Genomic DNA, 14,526 nt, shown 5'->3' with positions numbered 1-14,526 from the left:
AAAAAAAAAAAAAAAAAAAAAAAAAAAAAAAAAAAAAAAAAAAAAAAAGATGGAAACATCTCTGTGTCTGTAAGAAAAAAAAAAAAGCTAAAATTAATAACTTTTGGTAAGCATTTAATCTAAGCTTTACCATGATTTTCAGCAAGGGTAGGCATCTTCCTCTTATGGAAAAAGAAAATGAGCCTTTCAAAACCATTTGACAGCTTAATGAACACTAAAATGTGAAAAGTTACGTGAAATGAGATAATGTTCTGCAATATTCTCTCTCACTGTATGTCAACAGCACTGAGAAAGCTATTTTCTGATGTTAATCATAATGCTGTCTAGGAAATAAATAAACCTATAGGCAGTTTCAGGATGTTTTCTGAAACAAAGCAGCCATCCAAGACAAATGGGAAGAATTATGATATCTCTATCCATGAACATAAAAGAAGATAGCAGCTTAGACTAGATGCAGTCTTTTTAAAATTTATTTTACTAAACGAATCCTTTCTTAAGTGACCACAGTTTGAATTGTTGCATCAGTTACCAGCACATTTAAACAGAGCATAATCCACAAGACATTTAACAACATAACAGCCATAGACATAATGTACTCTGCTGAAAAATCTTGTGCTACAGAAATACTGCGTATGAACTCATGCTAAAATGACAGGTCCTTTGTGATCCTGAGGGAGAAAGGTTTGAAAGTTCCAGATATGAGAGAACAGAATTGTTGAGTCTAATAAATTTCATTTCTTTTTTAGTAATTTACATATCATCATATCATTAATTAGGTAAACAAAGGTTCGATTCACCCGTATCTCACAAGTCTGCAGACTTGCTTGGAACATGTTCAAACATTTTGTGTCCATCCAGACTAACTCAGCTGTAGAAATTCCATCTGAAAATCTGTCTATGAAATAAGCTTCCCAGGATTTGAAAAATTTGAATTGAATTCACTGATTTATCATTATAAAGTAAGAAAAGTAAATCAAGATACAGATTTACATAGTTCTATCTTTGGCAAAACCTTTAAGCTTTCAACAAACATTCAATAAAAGTCTGTGTCCTACCAAATCTGTCCTTAATCAATCCATATCTAGAACAGTCTTTTTGAATAGGTGATTGTATTAATGTATCCATCTGGATTTATTTAAAAACAGAAGATAAAATGTGATCTACACTGCTTGTGAAACCCTTAGCAATCTCCACTAAGTTAAACTATTTGTTTTAAAAAGCAATTATGCATTTATTTATTTATTTATTTATTTATTTATTTTCTCTTGAGAAAGGTAAGTTCTAGTCCTTACTTTATTCTGCAGTGTACACAAGATATGATTCAATGAGAATTTGAATATGGGAGCTCAAGGAGAGTGCTTCTAACATCAGCACATTTTGCTTTAGCAGTAGATACCAACGTAGATATTTAAAGGCACCAGGATCAAAGACTCCATAGCTAATAAATTATTGACTAAAAGCCATAGACATTAAATGAACATTTAGCTATATTTTATCCGATATCAGAGCATTCAAGGAGATGGCAGTGTAACTTCACATACTATTTTGAACTACTATAATTTTTTCTAAACTTTAAACTAAAATTTGATTACATTTTTTATGTAACAGAAGACAATATGAGAAATAATCCAGGTAATTTTTCCCACGAAATTTGAAATCTACTAAAAAGTGATGGCAAAACAACATGTAAGCATATGACACGTAAGCCAGTACCAACTGCCTGAATGGGATGTACTCCATAATCTTTTTTTTTTCTTCTTTTTTTTTTTTTTTTTCTCACTTTTATTTCCAAATGCACCTAAGAGTCTGTATGAGATTCTTTTCCTCACTTCCTTCCTTTCTCTTCCTTAGACATTTCATGCTTTATTAATTTTTGGAGATGATAAAGGCTTTCTATCAAAAGAATAACTAATCATGATATTATAATGTTATAAAGAGTAATTAGAAAGAATGTTGACCACTGGAAAAAGAGATCCATCATTGGCTTCATCTATATAAATAATATTCTACGAAATTATTCAGGGAATATGCCTTGCATCTTACCGAAGTCTTCTGAAAGCAATCATAATACACACACAAAAAAAAATAAAAAATTACTAGACATTTTTCTAATGAAACTAAAATCAACGATTTTGAGATTTACAATTTTATTTATATAGTCTGTTGTTTATAACATGAATTTCGATGCCTTGCAATCTGGCTCACAGAACATCTTGAAGAGATCAGCTTCAGTGTTTTTCTTTGTTGGATAGTATTGAACTATGTCAACACTACACAGATCTCTGTTGCATAAATTAGGCTTTATTCATGTTCTCTTTTAAAGATTTTCTTGCTTGGCATATGGTTAATTTGATATTTTATAAATTATTCATTGGATTTGATATCCTCCCCATTTCTGCTGATTGCATTATGGAAGTTGTAGAAATGTCTGTATTTCAAGCTCCAGTTAGGCATGCTATTCTGTTACTTGCACAGTTGCAGTGGAAAGCCTCAGTTTAGCTGATTACATAAAAAAGCAATTCATGCAGCACAGAAGTTGTCCCAGGGTGAAGCCTAAATGAAAGCACTGCTCAAGGGAGATCTTGACTGCATCTGTCCATTTATAACCGATTTGATGATTTTAGTATGTGCTGAGAAAACAAAGAGGCAAAGGTAAGCATCAGAGGGGAGGCTCTCAAGAGAGTCCTGCTCAATGAAACCTCAGTTACATCTGCCTTGCTCTGCTGGTTAGGTATACACATGCAAGAAGCAAAGAGGCACAAATGAATTATTAACGGCTTTACATCTCTGTAACACATTGGGGAAAGAGGCTAAGAATTAATAGTAAGGCAGGTAACAAATGCCAATTATCACATTCCAGACATGTTTGAGCCTGAAACAGTTCAACAGTGAATTTTCATCTGCAACTTAAAATTAGACCCTCAAAAATCTTTGTGTCATCTCAGCTCACAAGCAGCTACCTCTTTGTGTTTAGACTAAATTTTATCTTCCATAAACTTATTTGTTTCATCTGGATTAATCACTGTCCAAAAGGAACTGGAAAGCTTGGGGAGATGCATAGGAGCGACAAGATAGCTTGGGGAGATGCATAGGAGCGACAAGATAGCATTTTTTCCCCCTTAAGATTGAAAACTTTGGACATTTCAATATGTTCTATAAAAATCATGGTATGATCTGCAGCATGTAGGCTGCTGGATTCAATGTCAATTACCTCCACAGAAATAATATACTAGCCTGCAACTAGGTGGATGTACTTTCACAACCACAACATTCAGCAAGTATATTTTAAGATTTTCCACATCACGGTTACGGTTAGAACAAAACTGTGTCAGCCCATGTCCTCTCCTCCGAAAAATCAGAGAACTATTCAACTTCCACAGTAATTGTGATAACCGATTATTTGCAAGCTACATTAATGTGGAAGTTTTGTGGTTTTCTTTATCTTTACTTTTTAAACTCAAACAGATCCTGTTTCTAACAGGATCTGTCAGCTACAAAATATGGATCCATTAAAAAAAAAAAAAAAAGTTCATAGTTTTTCAAGGCTTTTAAAATTCATTTTGTATAGATTTTTTAGGTTTTCTAGTCCCATAGTACCTGCTTCAGTAATGAATTTCTTGAGAGAGTTCAATACAATAGCAGCAACACTTGTTCACCATTAATGGTTAACACAAGAGTAGCTGTGCACAGCAAGTCCTTCATTTGGAGAGATATCGCTTCACTTTATTAGAAATTGATTTTAAAGCTATTCCATTATTATTTTGACTAAACAAGGAATGTTCCATCAGCTGAGTGGGACTTGCTTTGCTAACATCTGGAAATACATTTAAGATTTATTTATTTATTTATTTTTAATTAAGGTATAGAATTAATGGCAGCTTTTTTTTATCCATATATTTAATGAAAGAATTTTAAGCCCTTAGGAGAAGGAGATTTGTCTTATTTTATTTTTTATTTAAAAATATACATTTTTAAATTAAAATTATTTTAATACTTTTTAATTATTTTTTAAATAAAAAACTGCAGCATTCTCTTTCTTTATCTGTGAAATTTCTCTATTTAAAATCTAGTAAGCTCTAGCTTTATAGGAAGATCAAAATAAATAAATAAAAGACCGTCATGAGCCAAGTAAAAATACTTTTTTTTTTCTTTCTGAAATTAATTGGATACATCAAATAATACAGGAGAGAGAGAGAGAGAAAAAAAAAAAAAAAAAAAGGCTAATCTATGATCTAAAAAAATGAGGGCATTGATATTACTTTCAGGCCATGCATTGAGATTAAAAGAAAATGCTATGGAAAAGCTAGGTATTACTAAATGGAATTAAGACAAGTTCTGGTACACAAGCCTGAGAAAAATAGATGAGTACAGATTAAAAATAAAGACATTTTGGCATGTAGTTAATAGAGAACAAACTATTGTGTCTGTGCTGATCAATAGAACAGAGCTGAGAAATCTTCTCATTTTCACTTTGCAAATCAACTTGTGGAGTTGCAATTTAAAAAGTTTCGAAGCAAGTTGAAGATCGTGTTGTTTCCTGACAGACGATGTTTAGGAAATGAAAATTAGTATACAGTATAGCATAAGAGAATCAAGATGTGTTTGAAGACATGAAGTCCCCCAAATAGGATAGAAGAGATAAAATGATGGTGTACCACCCACTGGGAAAGACTGCCAGCATATTCCATCAGTCACTCCATAAGACTGACATAAAGACCACTCTTAAAACTCTGACTTGTTCTGTTTACCAGCACAGACATATCTTTAAAGCTGTTGGAGCAGATGAGCTTAAGATACAAATGTATGTGTGACCAACATATGTTCAGATACTCTTAAATTATGAGTATGCAGAAATTCAGTGCCAAAATTGCAACCTCATATATCAATTAATTTATGTAAGGGTGTGAATTTTAAAGGTAAATAGATTCTTATCTCCATAAACAACAGGACTATCAGTATCTCCGTATCCTGTTTTACATCTAGTTCACCTGGAACTATGGCAAAAAGTTTGTGATATAATTTTTCTTCAGAATTACAATGCTCCTAACATTCACCTGCGAAGCTGATACTGTTGCTCTTTTTACTGGCTTTCCTGTAGCTATATAAACCTGGGCAGAAGCAAAAGGAAAATCTTCTTCCATTCATTTATTTCCTTCTCTATTCCTCCTTCCTTCTCTAACATGGTTAAGGTGAAATGAAGAGATTAAAAAATGTATATCTAGAAAACAGAGAAATCACGGAGCATTTCAGGAGTGAAAACGCTGCCAGATGTACTGCTTTTGGGATTAATTTTTAATTTAAAGTTCGCTTTTAAACCTGGAAATGGAAGAGGAAAGACCTGGAACCTTTGGGAACAGGATAGTTTTCCAGTTTTGTTTTGCTACCAGTTGCCTCAGCTGTTCTGATCTAGACCAGTGTGGCACGTGGCCATCTTCACCTTATTGAACATCAAAGATTGCCACAGTGAGTCTAGGTACAACGATTCTTAAAAGATGATGAATGTATTCACATACTGACATGATTGTGTCATTGTTAAATAAATCCCACCAATTGTATTCTATGACTATTCATTTCAGTGCTACCCTCTGATGCTTTACACTGCGGCAAATGCTATCTACTATACCTCCCTAAGAGAGCTGAATTGGCATTGCTGACCAGTATTTCATCACTAAGCAGTCATTTGAGATTTTTTTATCTTTAATTTCTATAAAGCTTTGCAGTCACATGTTCTTAAATGTTTTATTAAAACTAGAAAGCTTCTTGTATCATATTTAGTTATAAATGAATGTGTGCTGTCTACAGTTCAAAACTAAATACATCCTGTACTAAAGATCTCTCTTTTCCAAAATAGAGAGATACAAGGCATTGATTAGTAGCAGTGTTTTTTAAAATTTCTTTAATTAGTAATTACTGTAGTAAAAATAATGTGCTTCCCATTGCAGTATTTTAATGAAACATTGATTAACAATTGTAATCCCCATTAGTTCTATAATTAAGAAGGATTTCAAGATTAAAAGAGGGAGTGGTTAGTTTGCACCTACATTTTCAAGTAGTTTCCAAAAACTTGACAGTAAATTGTTCTTTCAGATAGCTATTTCTAAAACCTAGTAATGAAATTTGCCGGATAGATGCCTCACAAAATTTAAATAACTATATATGTCAAATCATATTAAGCTACTTAATTAATTTTTTTTTTGTGTGTAACAGGTTCGTCCACAACTCAGTGTTTAATTACAAATTAAATTTTCAGTCTGATCTATCTCAAAGTACCTTTTTGTCTACATGAAGTCAATGAAGATCTACGTGTGCAAGCCCATAAGGCATCAATTCAAGATTTATTTTATTTTATTTTATTTTATTTTATTTTATTTTATTTTATTTTATTTTATTTTATTTTATTTTATTTTATTTTATTTTATTTTTTAATGAGCTCCTGCCACAGCATCAAAAGCAATAACAAATTAATAATAAGAAGAATAAGGTGTATATTACATCCTGCTTTGCTTGACCAAGAATAATCTATACATTTATTTTATGGAAAACACAGCTTGTAAAATAATCTGAAGAAGAAAAATCTCAGTACAAGGAAATTGCATCAAGTTGACTAAAGGCCTAACTGAAAGGTAAAATGCCTACAGAGGCATCCTGAATCTTTGGCTCTTTTCTTCATTTTCTGTTTTGATGTTTGAGAATGTAAGTAGAACTGAGTATATTATAGAAAAGAACACTTAATAAAATGGAGGAAGCAAACTACCGATGTATAAAAACACGTGTAAATCTCAATGCAGTCTCCAATATTTTTAAGTGGCCATCTTGTAAGGTAAAGATAGGAAATTACTGTACAGTTCCCCTTTATTGCAACAGTTCTGCTACCATTGCAAACATCAAATAGTGTCCTAATTTGTATGTGTATTTCTAATACTTAGCTTTCTTCTATATTAGTATCTACCCATCTACACATACGTCATCCTAAATCTGGTTTGTCTGGATTGTGCATTTTCTGGTTCCTGGTGGACAAGAAGCTGGACGTGAGCCAGCAATGTGCAGCCCAGAAGACTGACTATATCCTGCGCTACATTAAAAGAGGTGTGGCCAGCAGGGAGAGGGAGGTGGTTGTCCCCTGCGACTCAGCTCTTGTGAGGCCCCATCCACAGTATTGTGTCTAGGCCTGGGGCCCCCAGTGCAAGAAAAATAAAGAGCTCTTTGAATGGGTCCCAAGGAAGGCCACTAAGATGCTCAGAGGGCTGGAGAACCTCTCCTATGAAGAAAGGTTGGTGGAACTGGCCTTGATTAGTTTGCAGAAGAGAAGGCTTCATCCAGGGAGACCTCGTGGCCATCCCGCTCTTGAAGGGAGCTTATAAACAGGAGGGAGAACGGCAGTTTATGAAGGTGGATAGTGACAGGAGAAGGGGGAAAAATTTTAAACTGAGACAGGGGAGGTTTTGGTTACATATTAGGAGGACATTTTTCACTCAGAGGGTGAGTCAAATATCTAATGTGAAAGGCATATAATACTCTTCTTGTATATGAAACCTGATTTCATTTTTAGAATATTTGTATGTGTCATATAAGTCTCTGCAAACTGAGAAAAACGGTTTACAGAATCAGAGAGATGTTAATAACTGTTTATAATTAAAAATCTAAAAAAAACCCAAGAAGCTTAACATTTGAACTATAAATGGAAGGAAGAGGGAAGAAGTTGCACATAAGAACACATCCAAATTGAGGACTGTCAAATTGCTCCAGAATACTTTTGGGGTGTACTAGAGAACAGGAAATTACTCAAAGATTTATAAAGTTATCTTCTGACATGACTAGGAAGGTAATAAAAACTTAGGCATGTGGCTCTAGACAAAGCAGTAAGTGAACAGTAAATATAAATTTGTGTTCAGATATACCTAATCTACATGCCAAATGGGGAAAACAAACATTTCACATCTTACTAACATGCTAAAAGGACAAACATGTAAAGATTATGAAGCTCTATTATGTTGGTAAACATCCAAAGTATGCAGGGTTGTTAAGTACAATAATATATTTTTCAATATATGTGAAAATCTTACACTTGAATGTTATTTTCACAGAGATTGTCACAGATATGCATTTTAGAAATATTTCCTTTTCAGCACTTGGAAAACATCACTGTATGGTAAGTGGTAATAACAGTGACCCCAAACCCAGTACTAACAGATATGAAAAGCTGTGAGATGGAACCTTTGGAAATCAAGAAACATGAAATTAAAATTTTCAATATTATGTTTTCTGCAATATCTTCCTGTATTTATTTTGTCATTATCAAGCAAGACAAAACAAACAGTATTCAAATGCTATGATATATTTCTTTCTGCAAACTGGACTAAGGCAATTTCTCTATCAGTGTCAGCATTTGTGTTAATTGTAGTCACATCTTTAGCACAAACACATTTTCATAAACAGAACAATCCTGGAAAATCACAAGAAAAAGTATCTCAAAGATATTCCTTAACCAGTAGTAAGTAAAAGAGATAAGATATTAGAGACAATTATCTCATAGACTGAGCACATTATTTTGTTGTTGATAACAGCATCTAACAAGAACAGAAGTAACATAGACAGTTTGCACTGCAATAAAACTAAGTTTACCAAGTAGTGTGCATCAAGTATCAAATTAACACTACAGATAATAAAATTTCAGTAAAATAAACACCTCCTTAAATTAATGTATGTGTTTCACTGACATGATTATTTGACAGGTAGAACAGATACTATTTGAAATAATCAAGTTGTCTCTGCTGACCTTAGCTCCGATAGTAAAAATATAACAGCTCTGATAGTAAAAATATAACTGTTTGTGATCATGAATTGTGCATGACATAAGCAGGGTGCAATTGTGTTTTCACTGATTTTAATCATAAAGATTACCTGTCTAGTCAGTCACTATTTTGAAGACTAGACAGATACAAAATATCTCTAACAAATATTCAACCAATTTTTTACATGCTACACAGAAAGCAGTACAAAATCAAGATTTAACTGTTTTGTTTTTCGGAGGCCATAATCTTTTGTTCCTCTTATTCTGAACAATACAATTACTGAGTTATTTAATCTCCAGTATCCTTCTCTTCATTCTAACTTTCTGCCAGAATAACTTCGAAGCCTTTTAAGTTGTTTCTGCTTAACAGAAAACCCACCTACATAAGAAAGCCATATTTAGTTATGTTATATTTCTTCTAAATAATTCATATTTTTTAAGGCAGTATGTAGGATAGGACATTACTCAAGGAGACTTCAGTTACCTGGGTAATACCTAGCGAGGCCAGTAGCACTACCAAAAACCTGCCATAATAAAGTGGGGTCTTCTTCTCTGTTGCGCTTGAATACATCATCCAGTGCGGCAGTCCAGTTGAGTTCATTTAACACTATTGTTGCTGTCAAAGAAAAAACACATTTCCAAGTTAAAAGGTTATAATGACTATAAAAATACTACTACAACTACTACTACTACTACTACTACTAATAATAATAATAATAATAATAGAACATTTTAGAGCATTTTCAACAAAAGTAGGTGAGCTTTTTAGAAAGACAAACAAGTGGGACCTTGTTGACCTAAACTGTTCTGACAGCAACTTAAGCTACAATACCTCAAATTTAGGTGAATTCTATATCTCTCTTGCAAGAGCAAGAAAGCTCACATGAGCAATAGGCAAGAGCAAAGGAAAGATTACAGTGGCTTCAAAATGAATACTGTCTCCTAGGTAACTAGTCCTCTCGGTGGAATCGAACCCGAATGCTTAGGCTTTCCATAGAACACCATAGGAAACTGATCATCTCAAAGAGTCATTAAAAAACAACAACCAAACAACTACACAGATCATCAGAATCCAGTTAAATGAGAAGAAGAATAAAAACATCTGAGAACCGGGGAACTCTTTATTCCATATGTCTGTGCAAAAAAATCAGAGCTCGAGAGGATGCATTGCTACCACTCACAGTGATAGAACACACTATTAGATACATACACGGATCATAGGAATATGTATCTACAAACCACATGCTTTAAATACAGCTTATGCAAAATCTCCAATTTAAAAATATTATTTTTAATCCAAAAAATAATACCAATTTTAACAAATTAGTTGCAAATATTCAGTAACTTTCATTTAGTCTTGAAAGCATCTACCTGATGATGACAGTATTCTACTTTGTGCAACTGTATTAGAAACTGATTATATACTTTGAAAGGTAAAAAATAACAGACAGAAAAAGAATAAAGTGTCTTTTTTTAATATATATAAAATATATATAAACAAGCATTTAAGAAATGAAAAGAAATTGTGTTATTTTCATTCTTTTCATTGGTGACCAATTAGGTAGGTCATTATTTTCAGTGCTGCTCTGCACCATCTCTTATATACAAATCAGTTAAAAATTCTTGCCTTGAAAACACTATTTGTATTTCCGATCATAATTTCATTTTAAATTACCAGATAATTGGAATTGTTCAGAATATTCACACAATCATGCTTAAGAAATAAAGTGTTGAAATATGCTTTTTAATACGTATAATAGCAACAAAATCAAATAGTTTTGACATTAAGAATGCTAAAAGATAATTTTATAGTGTGTGTACTTTACACTCTTAATTGAAAGCAGAAATTAATAAATGTTATGGAATTTTTCTTCAAATGAACAATTTCTTTGCTCCCCATTAGTTATCTGATATTATGTCCCAGGCAGTTCTATAAATAATTTTTTAAAGAAGTCACTGAAATCTAGCATACTGTTGTGTCTGTGTCAAATCAAGAAAATTAATTGGCAGTGCCATACGATGTATGCTGACTGACTTAGCCACCACATGCTGGTAGCTAGAACAGCACACTGAAAGCTCATTAAAACAAGAAATGCCCAGGAGAAGAAAATAAGAATGTCAAGAAAATAAGCTTCCACTATAGCTCAACTAAAGGGAGTTAATACAGTATACAGCCATAAAATCTTCAGTACAAACTCAAAGTTTTTAAACAAGTTATTTACGCTGTTATAATACACAAAAGACACTCTTATTAATATGTTTCAACATATTGTTTATATTACTGTTTGTGCATCTTAGAATTCACAAGGGATGAACACTGGTTTTTACCTTGCATCTTATAATATCAACATATTCCAGCACACATTTGAAAAGTGAGACTTGTCTGATGCTAACAACCATAAGGTACTCTCATTTTTTATTTTATTTTATTTTATGTTATTTTATTTTATTTTATGTTATTTTATTTTATTTTATTTTATTTTATTTTATTTTATTTTATTTTATTTATTATTTTTCTCTGGGAATAGGATAAGAAGATACAGGAAATGAAAAATACAATTAACTAGAGGAGAGAGAGGGGAATTTTGGATTTTGCAGAGCTAGCCAACGTAAGAGACTAAGTAAGATGAAAAACAGAATGAACTTAGAAAAGTAAATACAGTTCCTCCTTATTTTCACTATTATCATTTTTTGCAGGTGACTTCAAAGACACAAGATTAGTAAAACCTGAACTACAGCTGTGTAAAGTGAGAAAGAACACAAAAGCCATTCAACTCATATAAAAATGTTCTCTCCCATGCAACCTGCAGCATATTTTAACTATTTTAATCATTCAAAATATAACTTACAGCACTTGTAGTCTGAAAACACTATTAATTCAGAAATGGATGCTGTCACATATGTAATTACTTATTACATTTATTTTTTTTTTCGATTTTTCTTGCAACATTAACACTTTCCTATCATCGCCAATTTCTTCTGTTCTGTCATCAGTCATGACAAATTGAAAAGAATAAGCAGATCCAAGAAAAGCGGATATATTTACTGCAATAGCATAAAGAATGTTTGATATATATAGTCAAAACTCAGTTTCTTCTCTCTGTTATGCCAAGAGATATATTATAAATGGACAAAGTACTGAAAAAGTTTAATAAGGTAACTGGTGAAAACAGAAAACCTGTTTTCTGAAAGGAGATGAGATTTTGAGTGATTTAACATAGAAAAATAATGCTGAATCAGAAAGCAAGATCAACTCTAGAAAGAATTGATCTTTTGTTGTCTGAATAGGACAACAAAAAATGGCTATCAGCCAGATATTATTAATTTAAAGCAGGAAATTAAGAGATCTCTTTCAGAAAGGAAGGTCTTAGAATGGCTGACAGATTACTTACGCAAGGAGGCAAAGGAGGCAAAATCATTTAAGACAAAGCTAAACCAGTTTGTTAAAATAATGACTTGTACAAAGTATAAATTAGATTTGACAATATAATTTCCTGTTCTATTCTAAAACTCCATTACAAATAAAATTGCTTTTTTAAAAAGTTACAGTAATCTCAAGCAATGAAGTCTTATATAAACTTTCCGAAGCACAAGAATTAGAAGTAAAACTATTTCCTATTCATTTTTCATTAATGAATATTAGTTGTTTGCAAACCACCTATAGAAATATATTTTATTACATATATATGTTCATATTCTATACTGATAAATAAATAATGATTAAAATCATACAGTGAATTTGGCTAATAGATTCTAATCTAGTCCTGATATAAATGAAATATTAACAAACAGCAGGCTGGTTTGATCTATCTAAATGCACATCTGGCAACAAAAATCCAAGACACACTGAGTGTGAGGGGAATACAATGCACAAGCATGAAACGTGAGAAAAATGACAACGAGACAAAACCTGTTTTGTTAACTGAGCTGGTACAGATGTGACAACCACTGCTCCTTGTCAATATTCTAAGAATTTCCAACAATTCTGTAGGTTAAAAATAATGAAATTTCAACAATCTTTTTTTGTTGTTGTTGTTGCTTTTGGTCAAAGAATGTATAGCAGTCTTAACTTTGGAGAAATTTGTTATGTGAGAAATTTGATGAGGATAAATATATTCTAATAATCAGCTACTCAAAAACGTCCCCTCAGTTCACCATAAAAACCACTGGTCCCACAAGCATCTGGCTTATGGCCTTCTTGAAAGTGGAACATAAAAATAAAGTATAATTTTTTATTCTGCAGTATGACATCATTATAGGTACTGGTTTTTTTTGGTTTTTTTTTTTTTTTTTTAGCACTGAAGAATGCTGTTTGGCAGAATAAAAGGCAATTTCTTCTCTTTGATAAATTACTGTTGCTTCTATGTCACTGCATTTCCAGTTACTGTAGGTGGAATTTTCTTTGCTCATAAGTGATCTGCGTACATCTATAGAAAAAGGAAAGCACAGTATCATCTCTTGATACATCTGCATACATTAGCAGTGGACAGCATTGTACAGAATGAGATAATTTAATGAAAATCATAAGTGTTTCAAACACTTAAAACTCAAAACACACAGTTGATGCACAATTTCTAAAGATTCTGGGATTTCTTCTATGATTTTTTTTTTCTCCTCTATGGTAAAAGCAGCTGTCAGTTGTCTGTCATGGTTTTGTTGTGTGTGATAGTTTTGTTGGACTTGAAATATATATAACAGAAACAATGAAGAGGCCAGAGAAGGAATTTTGCAGTATATATGCTTCAGAAATTTGTTTCTGATAGAAATAACACATCTGTGTTACCTCTACAGATGGTACCCAGTGAGAACTCCTGGCTGAGAAAAACTAAAGACTGGAAGTTTCAGCGAGAACAGCAACAAATGTCAAGCAGAAATCTGAGGGGATGATGGAAGGTAGTAAGAATGACTCTTGACATAAGACTGCTTGTACTGGAGCAAAGACCTGAGTGATGCATGGGCAAACAGCGGATGAAGGTAAATGCAAAAAAAAAAAAGAAGAAAAAAATCCAACAATGCATAGAAAGACTAGCTAGTGAAAAAGCTGCAGTATAAATTTAATGTCTTCAAAGATACAAACAAAAAAACAATCCATGGCAAATGATGGAAACAAAAGTGAAACTGGCTGCCAATTCAAAAGGTGCATATATCCCTATATATATTCCTCAGAGACTGCCTTAGACAATATTTCTTTCAATATTTGAGAAAGAGATGTCAGGATGATGCACATTTAGTTGAAAGAGTGGTGAGATAGAAGACGAGAAAATCACACTAGCAAAACAAGGAGCCTTTAGGAAAGCAGTAGTAAGGAAAACAGACCGGTTTCTGATAAGTAAAGTACCAGAAATCAGACAGGTATTGTCTCCCGGGAACCAAGATATACAGTGTTGAAGAAGATTCCAAAAGACAGAGAGAGAGGTTACTCTTTGTTTTTCATGAGGATATAAATAATTCATCTTAGACCTCCTTCTCACAGATCAAAAGAGTGTTCAAGTAATAAAGCAGTTTTAAGAAGTGGGGGAACAAATAATTGTCAGAAAGGAATCTTGTCTATAGCAAATAAAAATGGTCCAGAACACTGTCACTGATGTCTGAGCACAATAAACATTGAAACCACATACATGATTGTGCACAAGTAAAGAGTTCAGGACTTTCCAAGGAAATAGTGAGGTAAGTAAGGTCAAAGTTGGTGAAAGTTTTCATGTAGAAGGGAGAAGATGCAAAACCACTTGTCCTAC

General features: G+C 32.7%; 1 protein-coding gene across 11 annotated transcripts in view; it reads right to left on the bottom strand.

Annotated features, from left to right (window-relative positions):
• Positions 1 to 14,526, bottom strand: part of CACNA2D1 (calcium voltage-gated channel auxiliary subunit alpha2delta 1) — a 325,793-nt gene that overhangs the window by 87,982 nt on the left and 223,285 nt on the right. For all 11 annotated transcript variants that reach the window (XR_001558717.2, XR_001558733.2, XM_015879412.2 and 8 more), the window contains exon 7: positions 9,276 to 9,407. Coding sequence is in view for 9 of the 11 variants with exons in the window: in XM_015879412.2 (XP_015734898.1) it covers positions 9,276 to 9,407 (132 nt within the window). In the remaining 2 variants the exon portion in view is untranslated. The remainder of the gene's footprint in view (positions 1 to 9,275; positions 9,408 to 14,526) is intronic.

Source organism: Coturnix japonica, chromosome 1 (genome assembly GCF_001577835.2).
Source record: "Coturnix japonica isolate 7356 chromosome 1, Coturnix japonica 2.1, whole genome shotgun sequence".
In the NCBI taxonomy this organism is placed as follows: Eukaryota; Metazoa; Chordata; class Aves; order Galliformes; family Phasianidae; genus Coturnix; species Coturnix japonica.
The sequence above is the reverse complement of the archived record's forward strand: the minus strand, read 5'-3'. Positions and strand labels throughout refer to the sequence as shown.